This window comes from Neoarius graeffei, chromosome 18 (genome assembly GCF_027579695.1).
Source record: "Neoarius graeffei isolate fNeoGra1 chromosome 18, fNeoGra1.pri, whole genome shotgun sequence".
Classification (NCBI taxonomy): domain Eukaryota; kingdom Metazoa; phylum Chordata; class Actinopteri; order Siluriformes; family Ariidae; genus Neoarius; species Neoarius graeffei.
Window position 1 is genome coordinate 67,876,641 of NC_083586.1, and position 26,366 is coordinate 67,903,006.

The window sequence follows — 26,366 nt, forward strand, 5'->3', positions numbered from 1 at the left end:
AGAGAATGAATTTCACTGTGCTTGAAGTGTGTATGTGATGAATAATAATAAATGTTTCTTCTCTTCTGCTCCTCGGACCTGCCTGATCCATCCTGGTGCCCTGTGTCTGGTTGGAGTCTCACTGCATCGCTCCTGTGGAAGACAGCCCCATGTGGACAGTTGAAAGTCACACCTGGAGGACGCTCTGGACTCTTACAGTAATGCTTTTATGGCTGAGGACTACAGTTGACCTGCTAACTTTAGGACTGCAGTTGTCATGAACAGTTTTGCACTCAAATTTCCATCAATGAAGAGTTTATAACATCAACGAAACTGACTTCTTGTTAAAACTGTTAAGGTTATAGTCATGTTGTCTGTTGTTGCCCAAATGAGGATGGGTTCCCTTTTGAGTCTGGTTCCTCTCGAGGTTTCTTCCTCATGTCGTCTGAGGGAGTTTTTCCTTGCCACCGTCGCCACAGGCTTGCTCATTGGAGATAGATTAGGGATAAAATTAGCTCATGTTTTAAGTCATTCAAATTCTGTAAAGCTGCTTTGCGACAGTTTATTGTTAAAAGCGCGATACAAATAAACTTGATTTGACATGGATAGTAAAATGGACAATAAGGTGGACTGTGAGATGGAAGGTAAATTGAACATTTAGATGGAAGGTAAAGTGGACAGTGAAGTGGATGGCAAAATGGACAGTGAAAAGGAAGGTAAAGTGGACAATGAGGTGGAACGTAAAGTGGACAGTGAGGCAGATGGTAAAGTGGACAATAAGGTGGACTTTGAAATGAAAGGTAAATTGAACATTTAGATGGAAGGTAAAGTGGAAAGTAAAGTGTACAGTGAGGTCCATGGTTAAGTAAACAGAATTGGAAGGTAAAATGGACAGTTAATTCTACAGTAAAGTGGACAGTGGACAATAAAGTGGACAGTGAGGTGCGAGGTAAAGTGGACAGTGAGGTAGATGGTAAAGTGGACAGTGAGGTCCATAGTTAAGTAAACAGAGAATTGGAAGGTAAAATGGACAATTAATTCTACAGTAAAGAGGACAGTGAGGTGGAACGTAAAGTGGACAGTCCGGTGGAAGCTAAAGTGGAAGTGAAGTGAAAGGTAAACTGGACAGTGAGGTGGAAGATAAAGTGGACAGTGAGGTGGAAGATAAAGTGGACAGTGAGGCGGATAGTAAAGTGGACAATAAAGGCCTGTGAGAAGGAAGGTAAATGTGCATGGGTGCAAGTACAAAATTTTCAAAAACCTGAAAAGTTTAACAAGGTCAGACGTGCATGGCACAGCCATGCAGGGGGAGTTACAAAGGGAGGTGAGCCCCCCTTAGGGCTCGAAAAAAAAATTAAATTACAAGTTAAAATGGTTGTCTCTCATGCAAACATTTATAATATTAATAGTTATATGATTTGCATGTTCACATCAAATGTTTAAAGGTCCCATGGCATGGTGGTTTGTTGATGCTTTAAACGGGCTCGTGGAGGTTTCCGGATGTTATATCCGCAGCCTTTCTTGAAATGAACCCTCAGCACGTAGATATAGCCCCCTGGGAGAAAGCCCCATTTCAGCGCTTTTCCCAGTGCGTCGTTTTGCTAATGAGAAGCAGGAGGCGGGGAAGGGTAGAGGGTGGGGGCGGGTCTTATCATTAATATTCATGACATGTAAACGTGTTACCTCTGATTGGCTAACAGCACTGTGATGCTACCTCCAGTGGGTCAGAACAAGCGGATGTGGGTGTCTTACTATGGCGAGAGAGAAGGAACAAACCGCGAAGGGAAAAATACTGCACGCTGACGTCATTAAGGTGCGACGCGAGGAAATAAAATAAATTCAACAAATGTTTGGGTTTTTACTGAACAAACAAACAAATAAAATGAATGAGTGACTTAAAAAAAAGAATGTAGGTGTCTTTGTAAAAACTGTTTTGATTGGCTATTATAACAGAGCATGCTGCATGCTTTTTGGTTTTGTAGTGCAGAGTACCTGGCTAACTGCAGGAAGCAGTTAGCTGCACAGCTAATGTAGCCATTGCAAGGCTAACGCACCGATTTTAAAACACGGCAAAATGACTTAACAGTTATACACTTACTTGTTCGGTGTTTGTTGCTGATGCGGCAGGGATGCTTGGTACGGACCCAGGCTTCAGTGACAGTTGATGTGCAAAACCTGCCCTATACTGTCCCAAGTTGTGGAAACATTCATCAGGAAAATGCTTCCAACAAACATACACCGTCTTAGGTAGACTTGACGGCGTATTATTGGAGTAAATAAAATTAAGCCACTGCGTCTTCAGGGGCTCTCCCGTCGGCAGTAAAAACAGACTCCTTTCTGTGTTGTCACATCCATGTACAGCGCAACTTCCATGTTTGGTGGCAACTTTTGAGCTGGGCGGGCAATCCATACAGTGGGTGGGAATCCAGAGGGGGGGGCGTGGGGATCATCTCCCTTGCTGACGTAGGCAAGGGAAGAGTTTATCAACGCGCCGTTTTGACGCGCCATTCTCAAATGGTGGGCATAGTTTGGTTTACACATTATGAAATTTCTAGCCACTGGGGTGACTTAAGAAGGTCAGAGGAACTCATTTTAACGTTAAAAAACCTCAGAAAGTGAAAATTTCATGCCATGGGACCTTTAATACATTTCGTCAATTCATCTGAAATAATATTTCAAGTACAAGGCTTGATATTTCAAAACATCTAGCAACTACTAATTTAAATGTTGAAACAACCATTTTTAATATGCTTTTGCTGTGATACCTTTTTTACAGGGCGGCACGGTGGTGTAGTGGTTAGCGCTGTCGCCTCACAGCAAGAAGGTCAGGGTTCGAGCCCCGTGGCCGGCGAGGGCCTTTCTGTGCGGAGTTTGCATGTTCTCCCCGTGTCCGCGTGGGTTTCCTCCGGGTGCTCCGGTTTCCCCCGCAGTCCAAAGACATGCAGGTTAGGTTAACTGGTGACTCTAAATTGAGCGTAGGTGTGAATGTGAGTGTGAATGGTTGTCTGTGTCTATGTGTCAGCCCTGTGATGACCTGGCGACTTGTCCAGGGTGTACCCCGCCTTTCGCCCGTAGTCAGCTGGGATAGGCTCCAGCTTGCCTGCGACCCTGTAGAACAGGATAAAGCAGCTAGAGATAATGAGATGAGATAATACTTACTGAGCCTGTAATGACAGTACTCATAACTGACTGTTTAAAAATATTACTCTATATCCATCTTTTTTAGTACACCACAAACTCATGAAACAATGTTTCCTAACAGAACACAGAACACACTCTCAAATAGACTAGAATAGTTTAACTTTGATTGTAATGACAGTCCTGAATATTCCTTGCAGATCAATCATTGCGCGCTCTCAGAGTTCCTAGAAACGCTGCTCGATATCGCCATTATGATAGAGCATCATAAGTTGTTTAGTGTTGGTCTCCGTGAGACTGAATCTTATGTCATTTAGAAGAGGTTTATACATGGAAAAGGAGTGCTCAACGTCCACAGTCGCCACTGGCAACCATATGGCGTCCTTGGCCACCAGAGCACTCGTTTCTTTTTCGCGGTCGCCATTCTGATTGCGAAGCGGGGAACAAATCTGTAAACAAGCAGCTCATTGGCTGGCTGGGTGTGCCACAAGCCAATCACAATCACCGACAAAGCTGCCTTGACTGGAAAGGCATGTCTGCTTGGGCGTTAGTGGCAGTTATGCAGAAGCCTTCTGCAGCGGTTACACTTTGACACGCGAGCAATGTTTCACTATAAAAATTCCGTAATTTCCATCCGTTTTCCGCGATCGCAGAAAATCATTGGCCCTATGAGAGTGAGACAGTGAGAGGGCCACCCCCCCGAAAATCTTAACAGATTTACACGATTTGGAAAAATGACTTTCAGAACTGACAAAACCGGAGCTTCTGGCACATGCCGGAAAACTTGCACCCATGAATGTGGACAGTGAGGTGGATGGTAAAATGGACAGTCCAGTGGAAGCTAAAGTGGAAGTGAAGTGAAAGGTAAACTGGACAGTGAGGTGGAAGGTAAAGTGGACATTTGGGTGGAAGATAAAGTAAAAGTGAAGTGAAAAGTAAACTGGACAGTGAGATGGATGGTAAAATGGACAGTGGGGTGGAAGCTAAAGTGGAAGTGAAGTGAAAAGTAAATTGGACAGTGAGGCGGATGGTAAAGTGGACAATAAGGTTGACTTTGAAATGGAAGTTAAATTGAACATTTAGATGGAAGGTAAAGTGGACAGTAAAGTGGAAGGTAAAGTGTGCAGTCAGGTGCATGGTTAAGTAGACAGTGAAGTTAAATGGACAGTGAAGTGGAGAGTGAAGTGGACAATAAAGTGGATAGTGATGTGGAAGGTAAAGTGTACAATGAAGCTGAAGTTAATGTGGACAGTGAGGTGGAAGGTAAAGTGTACAGTGAAGTGGACAATAAAGTGGATGGTGAGGTGGAAGGTAAAGTGGACAGTGAGGTGGAAGGTAAAGTGGACAGTGAGGTGGAAGGTAAAGAAAGAAAGAAACCTTTATTTGTCACATGCACACTTCAAGCATTCAAGGTGGATGGTAAAGTGGACATTAAAGGACGGTGAGTTGGAAGGCAATATGGACAGTGTGCTGGATGGTAAAATTGACAGTGTGGTGGAAGATAAAGTGGACATTGGGGTGGAAGATAAAGTGGAAGTGAAGTGAAAGGCAGTGTAACAGGCAGTGTAAAGTGAAAGGCACTTTATCTTCGACAGTGAAGTCAAAGGTAAAGTGGACAGTGAATTGGAAGTTAAAGTCAAAAGTCACGTGGATGGTAAAGTGGACAATAAATTGCACTGTGAGATGGAAGGTACATTGGACATTTAGATGCAAGGTAAAGTATACAGTGAGGTGGATGGTAAAATGGACATTGAGGTGGAAGGTAAAGTGCACAGTGGGATGGAAGATAAAGTGGACATTGGTGTGGATGATAAAGCGTAAGTGAAGTGAAAGGTAAAGTGGAAAATGAGGGGGAAGGTAACGTGGACAGTGAGGTGGATGGTAAAACGGACACTAAGTTGGATGGTAAAGTGGACAATAAGGTAGACTGAGATGGAAGGTAAATTGGACATTTAGATGGAAGGTAAAATGGGCAGTAAATTGGAAGGTAAAGTGTACAGTGAGGTGCATGATTAAGTAGACAGTGAAGTGGCAGATTAAATGGACAGTGAAATGGACAGTAAAGTAGACCATGAGCTGTAAGATAAAATGTACAATAATGTGGACTTTGAGATGGAAGGTAAATTGGACATTTAGATGGACATTAAAGTGGACAGTGAGGTGGATGGTTAAGTAGACAGTGAAGTAAAAGGCAAAATGGACATTGAAGTGGACAGTAAAGTGGACAATAAAATGGACTATGAGATGGAAGGTACATTGGACATTTAGGTGGAAGGTAAATTGTACAGTAAGGTGCATGGTTAAGTAGACAGTGAAGTGGAACGGAAAATAGACATTGAAGTGGACAGTAAAGTGGACAGTGAGGTGGAAGCTAAAGTGGACAATAAAGGGGACTATGAGATGGAAGGTCAATTGGACATTTAGATGGAAGGTAAAGTGGACAGTAAAGTGGACAGTGAAGTGGAAGCTAAATTGGACGGTAAAGTGGAAGCTAATGTCAACAGTAAAGTTGATGGTAATGTCGACAGTAAAGTGGACGGTAAAGTGGACACTCACATTGGGTCCTCTCTGTCCTGCAGCACCAGCAGGACCTGCTGGACCCTGAACCAAACATAAACACATGCATTAATCTGTGTCTGTGTAAACCAGACAAAAACCCACTCCTGCCATTTCATAAAGTCTGTGCTCAATACCTTCTGTAATATACTGAGGGATTGTGTGGTGTGATGAAGCAGAGTTACTGTTACCACCCTGAAGGTAACTGTTTTCCCATAACAGCACATCCCCAACTGATTTATTCCTCTTATACAATAGCAATTTGTCAACAATTACAATTTTTATTTATTAAACAATGGCACATCATATTTTTTTTATGCATTTATAGGTGCATTTAATGATGTGGAACATTACGGACACAAGTTAATTCCTGTTATCATGTACATTATAGCAGCTATAAACAGTCGTTTCCTCACCAGACTCTCTTTATTCTCTCTTTATTAAGACTCTAAATCTTGCAGGTGTCAGAGCTGCAGGTCTGAAGATTTTTTGACGTTTTTATTTTCTATGTTCTTATACATTTCCCTGACTTTACCTACCTGAATGTCGATTGTGGAACATTTACTCAAGCCGTGCACTTACTTTTTGAGCCTTCCTGTCTACTTTACACATAATTCCTAGATTTCTTTGTCAGGTTCCTACCCTTCACTCAACAGTATTTCATTATGGCTACTGGGAGAACGGTAACTGCTCATACTCTATATATCATTGCCATTTGGTGTTGTTTTAGGTTAAATCTGGGAGCAGTAAATATTTACACTCCTTCTTACTGACCTTTCGTCCTTTCTCCCCTGGAACACCGACAACCCCTGGGAAGCCATCTGAACCCTGAAACCCACAAAACACACAACAAGATTGAACAGAATATCATCCTTGCTTATACACATATAAATTAGTGAAAGCATTTGTTCTGGTCTTGCCTTTGGTCCCTGCCGCCCAGGGTAACCTGGCAACCCGGGGACACCGAGTTTACCCTATGCAAAGAGAGAATTAGTTTTCTTTATGAGTGATCTCCTCTATAAAAAATATGGATGATGAAGATTATTAATGATTTTTGCCTTTTCTCCAGCAATGCCCAGGGGTCCTGGGTCTCCCATTGGGCCTAATTGACCCTTGACACCTTCTGGACCATCTTCACCACGCATGCCCGGGGATCCAGGATCTCCCTATGTAGACAAAGTAGGACATCACTATCAATGGACCTCATTCCAATCCACATGATTTTCTAAAGTGTTCTTGAGTAAGGGGTCTTGTGTCAAACACTGGAATGTGGAACATAGCCATCATCCCAACTTGAGCAATTAACCTAGAGAACAGTGTGTGTTCAGTAAATGGGATCATTTGTAATTACATCATCTCCTTTTCCACCCATTTCTCCTTTCACTCCTGGAAACCCGTCTTCACCCTAAACACACACACACACACACACACACACACACACACACACACAGTCAGGACCTGATAAACACACCAGCGCATCCAAAACCATAAGAACACCCCATTATCATCCTCTTTCTGGTTCAGCAGTAACAATTTACCAGAAGCGTGTCTGTGTTAGACAGAAGGTCCTCGTTAATATTAATGACAAGTTTCTGTTTGTTTGGTTTTATTCTAATTCCAACCCACTAGCTCTTCTCATCATACAACAGTTATTAACCAGGGACCGTGAAAGCTAGCACACGAAGCCAACTGCATTACTACCCACCCTCTTCTGCATACATGAGTTCACTGACTCCCATGATTGTCTGGTGTTGCTCTGATTGACAGAGGAGGGAAAGTACACCACTCCCACCCAGAGGCTTCTGGCCACAGTGGCATCATCAGGATTTGAGTTCCCAACAATAGGGTGAACACTTTTCTGTTGCAGCACTCGGGAAGCCACAAATTTTTCGTTTCTTTAAAGATTACATTTTTAAAGATTTATATTTCTTTCAAGATTTAATTACATCTTGAGGAAGCCATGGCCTAATGATTAGAGAAGCAGCTTTGGGACCAAAAGATTGCTGGTTCGATTCCCTGGACCAGCTGAAATGCCCTTGAGCAAGGCACCTAAACCCCAACTGCTCTGGCAAGAGTGGTGGCATACCTTGTGTCTGATTAGCCAAAGAAAAACTGATGATGTGATTCTCAGTTTGGGTAGTGCATGGCCAAAACTAAACTTAAAGATTACCTGAGGGATCAGACCATTAATAATAAACTAGATGTCGATATAAATAGATAAATAAAACAGCTATTAATCAGAAGCTATTTGGAAAAGGACTTGGTAAGTTCACCGTGAACCATTGTGGGTTGTCACTGTGTGAGAGTGGACTCCTTAAAGTGCACTAAGTAGTGAATAAAGTGTGGCTTGGTGCAGCTTTGATGGTGGGCAGAGTTAGCTGAACTGAAACAGTGTGGGTGAGTTTATTGGATGGTTTCAGAAAGCGTGGGTGGAGCTTCATCACTCACCTTCTCTCCTTTACTTCCTTTCAGTCCCCTCAAACCATCAGCACCCTGAAAAACACACACACACACACACACACACACGTACATACATGAACAAAGCAGAAACACATATACATACGGAGCACGCACACACACAGAGTGCAGAAAAAGGTTTTACCTTCACTCCTCTAGTTCCTGGATATCCAACAGGACCCTGAACTCCTACTAAACCCTTCAGCAAACACACACACACACACACACACACACACACACACACACACACACACACACACAAATGAAGAACAAATTTTATATATATGGGTCTGTCTCAGAAACTGGGTACTGTGGTGGTACCCCACTAAATATACTCACAGTCAATAAACTATACGGTTTTGAATGGTGATGGTTTTAATTTGAAATAAAATGATGAAAGAAATAATACAGATAAAACTAAATCTTTGATGTGAATACTCAGAATTTGCCAAAAATTCTGCAAATTTCTGGAAAAATGGCGGCTTGATCTGGGACATGATAAATGATTGACTACATCGCATTCCCTTAAAAAGGTTGTAGTCCACTGAAAAGTCTACAGTCATCACTAATTGTATTTTAAGTTGTAACTTTATACACCTAAGGATTGGTGCGCTCACAGAATAATCATAACCGTAATAAAACATCATGCAAAATATTTGATCACCGTTGTAACTCCATTTTCCGCAAACCCAAAACCAATACGATCGTGTGTTTTGATCTAAATGAAAAGCCTCAGGGTCAAGGTCACGACCTCACCAAAAGTAGTAACTTAAAATCACTACGCCATATAAAAATTTAGTTATAAATCTGCGATTTTGTTTTTTAAAACGAAAGCTGAAAGTTAGGTATAGAATATGTTTCTTACAGAATATGTTACGATGGTAGCTGGTCTTGTATGAATTTCTGAGCTATAAAATGAGTTGTGGTCTATTTTTTACCGTAGCGTGTTATTTGTGTGCGGGGAAGGACACACATTAACAATTTGCATGTGTAGAATGGAATTTTCCACTCCAACAGTTAGAAGTTGATCGCGCTTCCATTTGCGGTCTCTCTGTTACGCGGGTGATCTGTTCGGGCGTTATCACTGAAAAGGTGAGTTTTGACAGTTTTACTTTGTTTTAATCTTGCAGTATAAGGCAATAGAATGTTTCTTTTTCATCTTACTTTCATATTTCGTAGTGTTTGTGTATTTTTGCCCAATATTTTGCAATCATGGTCAATTTAGATCGAACTTTTGATAGAATCTACAGCCAGTCATTTTGCCCCGCCCCCGCCTCGCGCTCCGTCCGGTGCGGTAGTGATGTCCCGGTGCTCGCGCGCCGCAGCAGAGACCCGCGCGACCTTCAGCCGGTACAGTCGCTGTTCTTTTACCACCGCTGTTATTCTCATCTTTCCGGTGTGTTCTTGATTTTTCCATTGTGTCCTATTTCGCCATATCAAATACCCAAAATATATATTATTCATATTTAAGTGAATAATCAATTCAGTCATCATAACTTGGCATTTTTAACCCAAGCAATCAAAAAGAGGAAATGTATTCAATATTTTCGCTCATCTGTGAAGGAGGGGCTTTAATTCTTCATGATGTAGTTATTTTATATGTAAATCAATTTTACAAAAGCACTTCAAATGTAATCAAAAACATTTTCCACAGTGGAGGCCAGATAAAGCAAGATACTATCTTTATTCTTATTAAACATGACAAAAGAAACATTGAGTGTTAGGCAAATGCAAAAAAAAAAAAAAAAGTAAAATTAGAAAATTTATTTTTTGACCATAATGTCCCAAATGAGAGACCAGTTTCTGAGATGGACCCATATATACTAGTATATAACATTATATATATATATATATATATATATATATATATATATATATATATATATATATATATATGAAAAATGTGTGTGTTTACTATCATTTACCAGCAGTCCTTTCTCTCCCGGTGGTCCTTCCCTTCCTGGGTGACCCTGAAGAGAAAAATAGCAAGTGATGCACATTACTATGGCAATTAAGGTTACGTTACAGGTGTGTGTGTGTGTGTGTGTGTGTGTGTGTGTGTGTGTGTGTGTGTGTGTAAAACTCACTGGAGGTCCATCAGTTCCTGGCAACCCCTGCATTCCTTTTTTTCCTGGAGGTCCCTGTAAAAATCACAACAAAGGTAAGCATACCATCAGTATGTCTACACACACACATACGCAGAGAGAGAGAGAGAGAGAGAGAGAGAGAGCGCTGTACCTTCTCTCCTGGTAATCCAATTAGTCCCTGAGGTCCCGGAAATCCCTGGAAGGATATTCATGAAGAGATTCAGTAGACATTATAGAGGAAGTAAGTGTGTGTGTGTGTGTGTGTGTGTGTGTGTGTGTGTGTGTGTGTGTGTGTGTGTGTGTGTCTGTCTTTATACCAGAAACCCTGGGTTTCCCTGTTGTCCTGGTGCTCCAGGTTCACCTGGAAATCCCTGTAAAACAGGAAGTGATGTAATAAGTCTAGGAGTATACTTATTCATCAACAATATTCAGTTTATTTAATTAAACTTCTTTATACATTATAGCATAATTTACATAAATATTCACCTGTGTTATTTATACTTATGATATCATTCATATTATACATACACACACACACACACATACATACACACACACACACACACACATACAATATATATATATATATATATATATATATATAAACACACACACACACACACACACACTGGATAGTACAGTGGTAATGCTCACTGACTACAATGCGGTTCGAATCCCGGTCGGGGCAAAACATCATCCAGTAAGGGTCCTTAGGCAAGACCCCTCATGATATATCAGCCTACCTCAGGAATGAGTGAAGACATAACTGATAGAGTCATACTGGCTCAGACGTCGCCCGGGTCAACAAGGTCTGTGTCAGTTGCTAGGGAACCAGGGCAAACTGATGAGAAATGGGCTACTGGAACAAGACATCGATGGATGAGGACAGAAAATACGGATTTGCTGGAATGCTACTATACAAGCAATCCCAGAGAGAGGGGATACATGCAGCGAATGTGGGACCATTGGATACTTCGAAACCCACAGTCAAGGCTAACAAAGAAACAGCTATTAGCCCAGTGTTCCAACATCCGTAATCGAAATCTACTATCACAACTAGAGATTAATGAAATACAACAATGATGCTACAGCAAGGGGGAGCCAGGAAGACAGGTCAGCGGGGAGATGTCATCATTATCCCCACAACCAGAGATTGGGTACCAGGCCCCAACAGCTAACAGCCTCAACACAAGAGCTGCTGACCTGAGAAGGAAGATCGTGACCCAACTGGAAACCTGGAGCCCCCGACGAATACCGAAGCTGAGTTGCCAAGTACCTTCAGAAGATCTACTAGTAGATGTGAATGCTGCTCTGAAGACAATCTCCATAAGAACCATCACTGAGACCAACAAGCTGATACACAGTACAGCAACAGTAATCATGGAGATGCTTGGACACAAGGTGGGCTTGGGACATAAACAGTATCCACCATGGAAGAGATGATTAGAGGCCAAGATAAAGGCAGCACGGAGAGAAGTTAGCCAGCTAGCTGAACTACAGAAAGGGAACATGGTGAATAAAGGGGCACCCAGGAAGTACAACTCACTCTCCATACCAGAGGCACTCGAAACTGCCAAACAGCGACTAACAGCTCTGGCCACCCGGTTGAAGAGATGCACCAAGGAGGGAGAGGCCAGGAGAATAAACAAGCTGTTCTCCACTGAACCAGCCAAGGTGTACTCTCAGTGGCAGGGGAACAACAACCGGTCAGACCCACCAAGAGCTGAGGTGGAAAAATACTGGAAAGACATATGGGAAAGAAAGGCATCACACAACACCGATGCCCAATGGTTAGTGGACTTAAGAGCTGACCACAGCAACCTCCCAGAACAAGAACCAGTAACCATCTCAATGGCAGACGTCCAAGAAAAAGTGTCAAAGATGAAGAGCTGGACAGCACCAGGCCCCGATATGATCCATACATACTGGCTGAAGAAGCTAACTGCACTCCATGAACGCCTAGCAGCACAGATGAACCAGCTGCTGAGGGATGAGACCCACCCAGAATGGCTAACCCAAGGCAGGACAGTCCTAATCATGAAGGACCCCCAGAAGGGACCCATCCCATCCAACTACCGGCCAATTACCTGTCTCTGCACAACATGGAAGGCCCTGTCAGGCATCATTGCGGCAAAAATGAGTAAGCATGTGGCTCAATACATGAGCGAGGCACAGAAAGGAATTGGCAGTAACACCAGAGGAGCCAAGCACCAGCTACTGGTCGATAGAACAGTCACCCGAGACTGTAAGAAGAGACAGACCAACCTGTGCACTGCCTGGATTGACTACAAGAAAGCCTACGACTCAATGCCACACACATGGATACTGGAATGTCTGGAACTGTATAAGATCAACAGGAACCTAAGGACCTTCATCCAGAACTCAATGGAAATGTGGAAGATAACCCTAGAGGCCAACTCAAAACCCATTGCCCAAGTCAACATCAAGTGCGGCATATACCAAGGAGATGCGCTATCACCACTGCTGTTCTGCATAGGCCTGAACCCCCTCAGTCAGATCATCACGAAGAGCGGCTACGGGTACCGATTCTGTAGTGGGGCAACAATCAACCACCTGCTCTACATGGATGACATCAAGCTGTATGCCAGGAACGTGCGAGAAATAGACTCTCTGATCCACAGCACCCGGATCTACAGCGATGACATAGGGATGTCATTTGGATTGGACAAGTGTGACTGGATGGTCTCAAAGAGAGGCAAGATGATCTGGACTGAGGGGATTGACCTACCAGAGGGCAACATAGGTGATATCCAAGACAGCTACAAGTACCTTGGCATCCCACAGGCTAATGGAAACCATGAAGAGGCCACAAGGAAGTCAACCACAGCCAAATACCTCCAGAGAGTAAGGCAGGTCCTGAAAAGTCAGCTGAATGGTAAGAACAAGGTCCGAGCCATCAACATGTACGCACTACCAGTCATCAGATACCCCGCTGGTATCATAAACTGGCCAAAGGAGGAGATAGAAGCCACAGATATCAAGACTAGAAAGCTCCTCACCATGCATGGAGGGTTCCACCCCAAGTCCAGCACCCAAAGACTATACACTAAGCGGAAAGAGGGAGGCCGAGGGCTAGTGAGCGTCAAGACCACGGTCCAGGATGAAACATCGAAAATCCGAGAATACATCAGAAAGATGGCCCCAAAGGATGAACTGCTAAGTGAATGTCTCAGGCAGCAGAACCCTGATGAGAGCGCAGAGGAGGAGGAGGAACAGACAACCTGGAGGGACAAACCCCTACATGGCATGTACCACCGTCAGATAGAGGAAGTGGCTGATATCAAGAAATCCTACCAGTGGCTGGATAATGCAGGACTGACAGACAGCACAGAGGCACTAATCATGGCAGCACAAGAACAGGCCATAAGCACAAGAGCCATAGAGGCCAGGATCTACTAGAGTAGATCAGACCCAAGATGCAGACTGTGCAAAGAAGCCCCTGAAACAGTCCAGCACATAGTAGCAGGGTGTAAGATGCTAGCTGGATCAGCGTACATGGAGAGGCACAACCAAGTGGCTGGGATAGTATACAGGAACATCTGCAACCAGTATGGAATAGAAATACCCAAGTCCCAATGGGCCATACCACAGAAGGTGGCTGAGAACAACAGGGCCAAGGTTCTGTGGGACTTCAGCTTCCAGACTGACAAACAGATCCTGGCTAACCAACCGGACATAGTGGTGGTGGACAAAGAGCAGAAGAGGGTGGTGGTGATAGATGTGGTGGTGATAGATGTGGTGATAGCTGTGGTGGTGAAGAGGTGGTTCCCAGCTGACGCCAACATCAGGAAGAAGGAACATGAGAAACTTGAGGAGAGTGGCTCCAGCAAATCCCAGAAACAACATCTGAAGCCTCAGTCCAGAAGAGCGCAGTACTAGGAACATCGAAGATACTGCGCAGAACCCTCAAACTCCCAGGCCTCTGGTAGAGGACCCAAGCTTGAGGATGACATGGATACCACCCCCCCACCGGGGGCAAGAAGGAGATTTATATATATAATGTTATTGCCTGTAAAATTTATTGAACAATGTTTATTTAACTGAATGTTCTGTTATTCTTGTACTCAGGTTTCATGGATTTTTTGTTTGTTTGTTTTTTAGATGTAGCATCTGATAGTTAATCTATTTTTTCAGTCCCATTCTAGCATTTTCTTGTAATTTTAGCAGTAATAGTATTAGTAACAAATCTAACATCATTAGTTGTTGTAATAGTACTAACAGTAATAGTAGCAGTCGGAATATTTCTAGTGTTAGCATTAGTAGTAGGAGTAGTAGGAGTACAACCCCGATTCCAAAAAAGTTGGGAGAAAGTACAAATTGTAAATAAAAATGGAATGCAATAATTTACAAATCTCAAAAACTGATATTGTATTCACAATAGAACATAGACAACATATCAAATGTCGAAAGTGAGACATTTTGAAATTTCATGCCAAATATTGGCTCATTTGAAATTTCATGACAGCAACACATCTCAAAAAAGTTGGGACAGGGGCAATAAGAGGCTGGAAAAGTTAAAGGTACAAAAAAGGAACATCTGGAGGACCAAATTGCAACTCATTAGGTCAATTGGCAATAGGTCATTAACATGACTGGGTATAAAAAGAGCATCTTGGAGTGGCAGCGGCTCTCAGAAGTAAAGATGGGAAGAGGATCACCAATCCCCCTAATTCTGCGCCGACAAATAGTGGAGCAATATCAGAAAGGAGTTCGACAGTGTAAAATTGCAAAGAGTTTGAACATATCATCATCTACAGTGCATAATATCATCAAAAGATTCAGAGAATCTGGAAGAATCTCTGTGCGTAAGGGTCAAGGCCGGAAAACCATACTGGGTGCCCGTGATCTTCGGGCCCTTAGATGGCACTGCATCACATACAGGCATACTTCTGTATTGGAAATCACAAAATGGGCTCAGGAATATTTCCAGAGAACATTATCTGTGAACACAATTCATCGTGCCATCCGCCGTTGCCAGCTAAAACTCTATAGTTCAAAGAAGAAGCCATATCTAAACACGATCCAGAAGCGCAGACGTCTTCTCTGGGCCAAGGGTCATTTAAAATGGACTGTGGCAAAGTGGAAAACTGTTCTGTGGTCAGACGAATCAAAATGTGAAGTTCTTTATGGAAATTAGGGACGCCGTGTCATTCGGACTAAAGAGGAGAAGGACGACCCAAGTTGTTATCAGCACTCAGTTCAGAAACCTGCATCTCTGATGGTATGGGGTTGCATTAGTGCGTGTGGCATGGGCAGCTTACACATCTGGAAAGACACCATCAATGCTGAAAGGTATATCCAGGTTCTAGAGCAACATATGCTCCCATCCAGACGACGTCTCTTTCAGGGAAGACCTTGCATTTTCCAACATGACAATGCCAAACCACATACTGCATCAATTACAGCATCTTGGCTGCGTAGAAGAAGGGTCCGGGTACTGAACTGGCCAGCCTGCAGTCCAGATCTTTCACCCATAGAAAACATTTGGCGCATCATAAAACGGAAGATACGACAAAAAAGACCCAAGACAGTTGAGCAACTAGAATCCTACATTAGACAAGAATGGGTTAACATTCCTATCCCTAAACTTGAGCAACTTGTCTCCTCAGTCCCCAGACATTTACAGACTGTTGTAAAGAGAAAAGGGGATGTCTCACAGTGGCAAACATGGCCTTGTCCCAACTTTTTTGAGATGTGTTGTTGTCATGAAATTTAAAATCACCTAATTTTTCTCTTTAAATGATACATTTTCTCAGTTTAAACATTTGATACGTCATCTATGTTCTATTCTGAATAAAATATGGAATTTTGAAACTTCCACATCATTGCATTCCGTTTTTATTTACAATTTGTACTTTGTCCCAACTTTTTTGGAATCGGGGTTGTAATATCAGGAGTAATGATAGTTGTAGTTTTAGTATTAGTAGTTGAAACAGTAACAGTACTTGTAAGATCAGCAGTAATAGTTGTATTAATATGATTAACAGCAGCAGGAATACTCACAGTAATACTGTATGAAAATAAAAGTGTATTATGATGATTATTAGTGGAAGTTGCAGCAGTGGTGTAATGATGATAATGTCACTCCCTGATTGGCCACCAGAGGGCGGTGGTGCACTCTGAGTGAGAGGTGCAGTTTGGTCTTCCTGAGACAGCAGTGTATGAGCTGTACCTGTGTCCTGTTAGTTCACACTGTTTAATCAGCACACTGATGAGAACAGAGCCCAGGGTTCAAGCCTGGTTCAGGGTTTTATTTTCTCTGTCTGAGCTGATCTTCACCCACTGTGTTCTCATCCTCACCTGGGTGTGTTACTGCTGCTCCTTCTGGCAATTTGGTATAAAAACAAGAACATCACAGATGGAAATGAAAGGTTACACACCTGATTGCCCTTTGGACCGTGAACTCCATCAACTCCCTGAATTCCCTGAGAAACACAGATAGAGACTGAGATTAGATTAAACAGGAGTAGTGTGTGTGTGTGTGTGTGTGAGAGAGACATACAGTCAGCCCTGGAGGTCCAGGAGGTCCTCTGGAGCCGGTCATTCCCTGTAAACCCTGCAATAAACAAAGAAATAAGATACACACTTTTAAACAACAGTATATCTCACTTTTCTTCCAGTTTAATTCAGGCTTAAGTGGAGAAGCTCTGAAAGATTTTCCGAAATAAATGTAAACATTATTATTATTATTAAGAATAAATAGAAGCAGGAAGTACACACAGGCTCTCCTGGTTGTCCTCGAGGTCCTGGCTGGCCGTCTGAACCCTGAGGAAAACAATGATGTACATACACACTGAGATGCCTGGTCTTATACTGAACACACACACACACTCAGAGACACAGATATAAATGTACATATGCAATTGTGTACAGAACATCACAGTGAAAACTCTGGAATGTATTTAAACACGTTACCTTCATTCCCATTTCTCCTGGTGGACCGACCCGCCCTCGCTTCCCCAGCTCTCCCTACAGTCACACATGAACACACACTCAGCACATGGTACAACACAGAATGAGTTCACTTTAGAAAGATTTAAGAAAAGTTGCTATTACTGCTATTACTGTCTACTTCTGCAATTTTAAATGTTACTGCTGCCATTATAATCTACTGCTGCCATTATAACACTCACTGCTGACATTAAATTTGCTGCAATTAAAACTGTTTTAACTGCTATTATAACACTTACTGCTGCCATGATAAATGTTACTGCTGCTATTAAAGCTGCCACTGGTGCTATTAAAACAGTTACTGCTACTATTTTAATCATATTCTGTTTTCTTATTCTCTCATACCTGATGCCCTTTGTTTCCAGGAAGTCCAGGTAAACCATCAAACCCCCTGTCACCCTGAGAGAGAGAGAGAGATTTGTTTACACCTTGCACTGCTGTAAATTAGCAAGAACCTGTACTTCATGGAGCTGATTGCTGATGTTCAGTAAGATCACAGATCAGTGTGTGATTCTGCTTTATTCCATGTATCTGTGTGGGTCTGATTTACTTTAGCTCCGGTTTCTCCTGGTTCCCCTCGAGCACCATCTGTCCCACCACGTCCCTGACAACAAACACAAGCACTCACGTGTACACAAAAGCACTGAATCAGTCACATTTAAACAATTAATTAGAGGTACATGATTAGCGAGAGAGATTTAAGTCACACCCGTTTTCCTGGTTTCCCGTTTGGTCCTGGAATACCAGGAAACCCACGAACACCCTGGGAGGGAAGGGACAGAAACACAGAGATCAATCTCAATCATCTACATCCTATCAGTTAACATTCACAGGCAATAAATACAGAACATAATGTGTGAACAGCGCCCCCTACCGGTGGGCCAGGCAGACCAGCGTCTCCTTTCAGCCCCACTGACCCCGGGGGGCCCTGGCAAAATCAAAGAGAGGGTGAAAACACAATCCAGGTCACATTAAAGCTGAGACCTAATACTCTAATAGTGACTTGGTTTGGATTAGAAGTTTCCTTCAAATAAATGACAAAACTATCTCACAGATCACTGATGCCAGTGGGATACGAGAGCAACACAACACGCACCAACGGTGAAGAGGCGAAAATAAAACAGGTTTAAATCAATTAATTTGGGAAAAACAATTAGTAGAAAGTAAAGATTTCACCACTGCCTACAAGTAGGCTTATAATTTAAAAAATATCAATAATAACATTCAGAACAGCACAAATCACAAATTTACATTTTGTAAAAACAAAAAAAGTCTTTAACTATAAAGAACAGAGAAGAAAAATAAGCAACCAATCTGAAAACTCACCAGTGGACCTGGTCGTCCTGTCAGACCTAATGGTCCTGGAGGCCCTTTCAGAGACAGCTGATACACACACACACACACACACACACACACACACACACACACACACTAAAAAAACTCCATCGTGCACTGTGAATTTATTACGATATTCAAACAGTAACACAAACAACTCAGGACAAAAGTAATACAAAACACACATTCAGGCCCTGTCCACACGGCAACGGATTCACGTGAATCCGATAACATTTTTTATCGTTTCGGCCTGGCGTCCACACGGCACCGGCGTTTTGGGTGCCCCAAAACGATATTTTTTGAGAACGGTTTCCAGAGTGGAAAAATCTGGCAATGGTGCCGCTGCAAAGTTGTCTGGATGAGTAGAACGGATTTGTTTACGATGATGTCACAACCACATGACTAGAACAAGCAGCACTCTTGCGCGCATAATTCGTAACAACAACAGCAACAATGGCGGACCCCAGAGTAGTAGCAGTTCAGTGCCGGGTAGAAGAAGGGGTTTATGCGCATGTGTCCTACTTCTTCTATTGTTCTGGTGTCTCCGATGGGACCGTCTTACAGCGCACGTAGAGGTGTGGCATGTGTATTGCATCGTTTTCAGCAAGCGTTGCGTTGCCATATGGACCTGATATTTTACTGATCCGTTGCCCATGTGGACGCGATATTTTTTTACCCGTTAAAAAAAAAATCTCGTTGCCGTTGTCGTGTGGATGTAGCCTCAGAAACATGTCTCTGTGGTATCAAGGTTTAACTGCATCATAAATTTATTATAATCTAATTTAATATTTAATGTCTTGCAAAAGTTGCAATCATAAAATTCGTCTGGATTATACATGATGCAAACCAACCTGTGCTTAAAGTATATTTTCAAAGTCAAAACTTATTATTTAAAATAAATTAAAACCTGAAAAATGCTGCATGCATAAGTATTCACCCCCTTCAGACTCATACATGGTAGAAGCAGTGTTTCATGCAGTAACAGCTGTAAGTGTGTTGGGATGATGGGATGGTTGGTAGGGATTTTAGTCACTGGAACAAATTATCAATGCTTTTTTTTTAAATGTTGTTTAGTCAAAGTGTGTTTTCCATGTTAAGTTGTAAGCGTTGTGTTGTCTTGCCTTGGTCTGCTGTAGAATTGCCTGAGCCTGAGCTTCTATTGCTGAAATCACTGGCCCTTTATGAGCATCTCCTCCAGACTGGAACTGAGAGGGAGAGAGTGTTAGGGGTCGAAGCACTGATACTGTATGTGTTTGTATTTTGCAGCCAGAGCATCATATTTACTGTATATTTAATATTAATATGGTACGATATTTATTTGTTTGTACAAATATTTGAATAAAATTGGTAGCAATTAAAGTTATGAGAGAGTATGTTTTCCTAAGATTATTAGATCTGCAGAAAATAACAATGTTGATTAAAGGTGTGTAAAATCCCAATTTTGTTCACTAATATTTTGCTTCACATCACAATTTTAATTTCATTTTAATTTCATATCCCATAGCTAGGGGAAACCATAGCCTAATGGTTAGAGAAGCAGCTGTGGGACCAAAAGGTTGCTGGTTTGATTCCCTGGATCAGCAGGAATGGCTGAAATGCCTTGAGAAAAGCACTGAACCCCCAACTGCTCTGGATAAAGCCTCGGTCACAATCGGCCGTACATGCTCCTCCGGCTGGTCTACATGCAAAAAACGCAAGAAACGCACGGAGGGCGTGCGTGAAACGCACAGAGGACGCGCGTGTGACGTGCTGATTTTCTAGCCGTAGACTGGCCGCAGAGGTTCTTTGTCATGTCAAACAAACTCTACGTTTTTTTCAGGTTGCAAGACAAACTTACGGCCAACGTGCGTCTTTCTCCATGAACAAAAAAAATGCAGCGATTTGGGAAACGCCAAAAATCACACGGCCAAAAAATCATACGTCCGGTTGTGACCTAGGCTTAAGCACTCTGTATGTCACACTGGATAGGACACATCTGCTAGGTGGTGCAATGGTTAGCACTGTCACCTCACAGCAAGAAGGTCCTGGGTTCGAGCCCAGTGGCCAACGGGGGCCTTTCTGTGTGGAGTTTGCATATTCTCCCTGTGTCTGTGTGGGTTTCCTCCGGGTGCTCCGGTTTCCCCCACAGTCCAAAGAAGGTTAGGATAATTGGTGGCTCTAAACTGACTGTAGGTGTGAATGTGAATATGAATGGTTGTGTGTCTGTATGTATTAGCCCTGTGATGACCTGGCGACTTGTCCAGGGTGTACCCCACCTCTCACCCATAGTCAGCTGGAATAGAGATCTTGCAGTCACATGACCGGAAAGTACACAGCCGCCATCTTGTCGGTAAAAAACACTGCTGAATACTGCTGCACTCGTGTACAAAATGGATACATTTCAACCGACGGACTACACGGCTCATTTTTCTAATGAACAGATAACTAGATATATGTCTAAAATAAACGACCTACAGATTAATGACCCTTATCGATTACCGGACATAGTTTTCACGACCGGGTCAGTGGATATGGAACTGCCAGAGGTGGAATACCCAGATGTGTATAATTACCTCATAAACTTTCCCTCGCTGTTCAGTGGTGAAGCACTGCGTGCTTATAAATCTCTGGACAGTTATCTTTACAGAAATTCAGGATTTGTCAGCTGCCCTCAGATGTGGCATCTTGTAAACAAGAAAATAACAATCCTCATTGGATGGGTAAGTCACTTAAGTATTACTAGTACTGATACTAGATATATCAGTAGTATCTAGTATAGCACTGACCAGCCGATTATAGAATAGAATAGAATAAGGTAATTCCAGCTGTAATTCCAAATCGTCCATCTTGTTTACCATGGATCTGGCGTTGGAGAGATAGAGGCTTGGCAGTGGAGATTTGAGTGGCTGTTTTCTGAGCTTAGTCAACAGGCCGGCTCTGCAGCCTCGCTTTTGCTTCTTCTCCCGACGCCGCCTCCTTCGCCTGCCAGACCCGATAACAATCCACGGAGACCCCGCTGGTCTTGCTATCTCGTCCGGAATGTTGTGCATGCGATGGAAATCGCTACAAACCGTTATTTTCTGCTGGAAACCAATGTCCAGTAAGTCCATACGGTTGTAGTGGATATTGAAGTCCGGTACAGACGAACAACACGCAAAAATACACACAAAAAACATAAAAAACGTGGATAGGTAGGGAGAGCTTGTAGCCGCAGCCGTTGTAGTAGAATTGTATATAGTAGGGTTTTCCAGAAGAAAAGGTAGAAGCAGAAGTAGAAGGCGGAAATATGGCGTTTGACTGACAAGATGGCATCTGTTACAATCTGGATCGGCTGTGACGTCACATGCAAGATCTCTATAGGCTCCAGCTCATCCACGACCCTGTACAGGATAAGTGGCTACAGATAATGGATGGACCCCATAGATATTGGATGCTAATTGCAACTATGGAACTAGTGTGTGCAAAACCCTGAGGACTTCACACTCTTGCTATCTCGCTTTTGTTTAAGCTCATAAAGAACTTAAGGAGAACTTTCAGATGAGATTCTGAGAAAGCTTTTTGTTGCTTTTTCTCCTGAAGTGGGATTTCTGGAGACAGTTTATTCCTCTGCTTGGTTTATGTTGATCAAATATCAAACATCCCACTGGGAAGTTTTACAGAAATGTTTGGGTTGATAGTAGCACTGAATAATAACACAAATACAGAAGCACAAGCACACCCTGGACATCATCAGAATTAATATCTATTTGTTGCCACCTGGTGGTGAGATATGGGTACTGCAACACACTGAGCTGCGAGTTCTCTCTCTCTCTCTCTCTCTCTCTCTCTCACAAACACACACACACACACACACACACATATACCGGTAACAACAAAAATGTCCCCGGAGGTCCCTGAATACCATCAGCTCCTGCAAGCCCTGGCCGACCAGAAGGACCCTGAGAGAGGGCATGAAAAAGAGAGTTAAACATCACAGACTGTCAAACTCTCTCTCCGTGTGTGTGTGTGTGTGTGTGTATACCAGCTCTCCTGGATCTCCTCTTGGTCCTGGTGGTCCCACTGGCCCAGGCTCCCCGAGTGGGCCCTGCAGGGGTGACAAAAGTTACTTTATTTACTATCTCACACACACACACATGCAGAAATGCACACACATACCAGTATGTGCATGCTGAGGCAAGTCCATTGAGCAGAAACACACACACATACACATCACCATCATTACCTCAGGGCCTGGTAAACCATGGGGTCCTTCAATCAGGGTGCCCTGTGCAATGCCAGAGAACAAGTAAACAATTATACTCTTACTTATAAACAAACAAACAAACAAACAATCAGTTATGTTTATTGTATGAGTTTTGTTTATCATTTTCACATGACATCTTAAATAAAGGTTTATTTTGTTGCATGGCTGTGTCAGTAATTACAATAACCACAAATAATTATCTTTCTCTTCTGAGATTTAATTTAAACACATTTGCTTCATCAGAATATAAAATTAGAGAAACACTGTCACATGGCTTCCCAGAGTACATCACGGACTACAAACATGGCCACCATGGAATACAGTTCCCAACACACACACACTTTCACGTTCACAATCTCCAGACTTCTAATCTGACACACCTGCTCACAATCACAGCCAGAGACTATTTAAAGTACAGACTGTAAAAATAATGGACAAAGCCTCTGTGACATCACTCAGGATTTCTTTAGAGCAGGTTTGAAGGTCAAATAAGGAGGCTAAGGGGCATAGCCATCCTGGCAGTGCCTGACTCTGCCTAACTCCCAGCTAGTCCATAAATGGAGAAAGGGGCGGGTATAGTGAAGCCTAGCTGCTGGAATAATACAGCTGGAATACACCTACTACACCTACTAACCTCGAAGCTAACAAGCTAGCTATGCAAGCTAGCCAACAAGCTACTGGCTAAACTCAAAGAAGCCGCTTCATAAGGTACAGACCATAACCTCAACAGCCAGTTTACAAAAAAAAAAATCACCAGGCACGTAACCATCTGATAACATATTTGATCAAGGAGCATCATCTTTTCAATCTTAATAATTGTTAATAAAAGCAACATTATTTAGCAATAATATTTTTCCCTGATAGCTTAGATAACTAGCTTTAGCTTGGTTAATAGCTTGCTTGCTAGCGATATAGCTCGCTCAGAGTGGCTGAGGTCGATAGTAGCTACTGTTAGATGGTCAGTCTATGATGGTCACATAGCACAGTGTACCTGATATGAAACAGTTGACCAAACCTGTGATTTAGTTCAGAGCAGTGTCTCTTAGTGAATGATTGACTGTTGCTACGTGAATCTTCATGCTGAATGGATATTATTTCTATGTCAAACTCCAAAATGTAATTTTTTTTGTCACTCAAGCTGTCAAATTGTCAGTCCGAGCCTAATTTACTGAACTGGAGACTCCGATAAACTTCATCGGCAGTAATGACATCAAAAATATTGAAAGGTAAGTCCAATCTAATAAAGCAAATTAAAGTAACTGACAGGTAGGAGTGTGGAAAAGCTCCTAGACAAAAATAGACAAGGCTCCATAAATTATTTACATAAATCCATCACCTGCAGTGTATTTGGCTCAAGTTCTGAGGGAATGCCAGCTAGCGGCTAACAAGATGACACAAACCCAGCTGTCACTCATATCGGCCCTGCCCCAATTATGCATAAATGTATGGATCAATATAATTTAAACTGTTGAATTATATAAAAATTCACTCCATACAGTTGTCATGAAGAGAGAAACTAGCTATAGAGACTGAAACTGTTTTTTTGTATCAGGCTGTAAACATTTTCGTTTTCACTGAAAAGGTTGACATTTTAACATGGGGGTGGTCCGCGGCCCCCTGGTGGTCCGTGGCGGTACTGCTGGTGGTCCGTGACTTGCTATCCAGTTTAACTACTAAAAATACTTTTTAGAATAATTTCATTTTATTTTATTTTTCTAATCGTTTCAGTTGATTTTGGTATCAGAATGAATAATAAATATCATGCAAATATAGAAAAAAAAACAAGACGGGAGATTCAACCTTATCCTTGTTGCACCAATCAGGTCGATCAACTGTACTTCACCTATGGTAACGTGAAAGTCATATCAAAACTCGTCCTTCGCATGCAAATGAACTAGCTTGCAAAAGCAACTAGCAAGGCTATATAATTCAGTTTAGTTTGACAAATATTCACTTTTTTGTGAAGTTAAATTTTGAACGGTGTGCTGTAAAGCTGAGGTAGCTGTACAAGTGAAGCTAGCTTGTCAGCATGGATCGCTATTTGGTGAGGAAAGGGAGCAATGCCACCACAGAGGACACCTCTAATGCTGTGAGCTGTTCGGGAAAAGATACAGATGAAACGGGGAAACATAGGGAAAGACGAAAAAGGAAATACAATGAAGATTACATCAAATACGGATTTACAGTAACACACAAAGCTGGAGAGGAGGTACCGCTGTGTTTCGTGTGCTCAACAGTACTTTCAAATGAAGCCATGAAGCCTTCAAAACTACTGCGGCATTTAGAGACGCATCACAGTTCATTGATTGGCAAGCCTATCGAGTTAATGCAACAGATGTTGCGTGATTTCAAAGGACAGCAGACTCTCATGAGAGAGTGCTAAAGTTAGTGAAAATGCACTGAAAGCATCATATCAGGTGGCCCTCAGAGTTGCACAATGCAAGAAACCCCATACCATTGCAGAGCAGCTAGTTTTGCCAGCAGCCATGGACATGTGTAAAATCATGATAAACGAAGAATCTGCAAACAAATTAAAATCTATTCCGTTGTCAGACAGCACAATTGGACGAAGAATCGAGGAAATGGCCACTAACATGAAAGAGCAGCTAATAGAGAAACTTAGAACAGTGCAAGGATTTTCGATTCAAATAGACGAGACGACAGACATTACCAATGATGCGCAGCTACTGACATTTGTGTGATACGGGGATAATGGTGCTATGTGCGAAGAATTTCTTTTTTGCAAACCACTTCCAGGGTGAACTACAGGTGCAGAGATATTTAAAGCCCTTGACGATTTTTTCAAAGACCACAATATTTTGTGGCAGAAGTGTGTGGCATTATGTAGCGATGGGGCCAGAGCGATGAGTGGTAACCAGACTGGATTGCTTGGGCACATAAGAAAAGTAGCACCAGGAATACTTTGGACTCACTGCATGATTCATAGAGAGTCTCTGGCCTCCAAAAATCTCAGTGCAGAGCTCAGTGGTGTCTTTGTTGACATTGTTGACATGGTAAAACTGATTAAACTAAGTGTGTTAAATACACGCCTGTTTGCATCCCTATGTCAAGACTTAGGAAGTGAACATAGCACCCTTCTTTATCACTCCGAGGTCAGGTGGCTGTCTCGCGGCACGACCCTTGCCCGTGTGTTCGAGCTGCGCGAAGCTATTCATGATTTCTTATGCGAGAAGGACAGTGAACTGGCTTCTAAGTTTAACAACAGCCATTGGCTAACTAAGCTGGCATATCTCACAGACGTTTTTGCAGAGCTTAACAAGTTAAACAGCTCAATGCAAGGGAGAGACTCTAACATCCTGCAGCTCTACGAAAAGCTGGATGCGTTCGTTAAAAAAATGTCGAGGTGGATAGAAAGAGTCGAAAGTGGCAACTTAGCTATGTTTCATTCAGTTGAGGAATATAATGAGAGCACAGACATTAAAGGCATAGTCTGTGAAAATTTGAGGAATGCAGTGTTGCAATTCCAGAAGTACTTCAAAGATTCAGATCAGTGGCGCTGTGACAGCAAGTGGATAATGCTCCCATTTAGTAATGATGCAGCATCAGGGTCAAGCTTAACAGCAACAGAAGAGGATCAGCTAATTGAAATGTCAACAAAC

General features: G+C 42.5%; 1 protein-coding gene across 1 annotated transcript in view; it reads right to left on the reverse strand.

Annotated features, from left to right (window-relative positions):
* Positions 1-26,366, reverse strand: part of col5a3b (collagen, type V, alpha 3b) — a 120,769-nt gene that overhangs the window by 53,282 nt on the left and 41,121 nt on the right. The window contains exons 9-32 of the mRNA XM_060899323.1: positions 22,726-22,767; positions 22,525-22,587; positions 22,367-22,441; positions 19,646-19,729; positions 18,516-18,572; positions 18,064-18,117; positions 17,899-17,952; positions 17,740-17,793; positions 17,535-17,588; positions 17,154-17,207; positions 16,959-17,003; positions 16,741-16,794; positions 16,619-16,663; positions 10,535-10,588; positions 10,369-10,413; positions 10,218-10,271; positions 10,056-10,100; positions 8,276-8,329; positions 8,122-8,166; positions 7,025-7,078; positions 6,732-6,839; positions 6,594-6,647; positions 6,448-6,501; positions 5,674-5,718 (exon numbers count right to left, since the gene is read on the reverse strand). Of these exons, the coding sequence (XP_060755306.1) occupies positions 5,674-5,718; positions 6,448-6,501; positions 6,594-6,647; positions 6,732-6,839; positions 7,025-7,078; positions 8,122-8,166; positions 8,276-8,329; positions 10,056-10,100; positions 10,218-10,271; positions 10,369-10,413; positions 10,535-10,588; positions 16,619-16,663; positions 16,741-16,794; positions 16,959-17,003; positions 17,154-17,207; positions 17,535-17,588; positions 17,740-17,793; positions 17,899-17,952; positions 18,064-18,117; positions 18,516-18,572; positions 19,646-19,729; positions 22,367-22,441; positions 22,525-22,587; positions 22,726-22,767 (1,347 nt within the window). The remainder of the gene's footprint in view (positions 1-5,673; positions 5,719-6,447; positions 6,502-6,593; positions 6,648-6,731; positions 6,840-7,024; positions 7,079-8,121; positions 8,167-8,275; positions 8,330-10,055; positions 10,101-10,217; positions 10,272-10,368; positions 10,414-10,534; positions 10,589-16,618; positions 16,664-16,740; positions 16,795-16,958; positions 17,004-17,153; positions 17,208-17,534; positions 17,589-17,739; positions 17,794-17,898; positions 17,953-18,063; positions 18,118-18,515; positions 18,573-19,645; positions 19,730-22,366; positions 22,442-22,524; positions 22,588-22,725; positions 22,768-26,366) is intronic.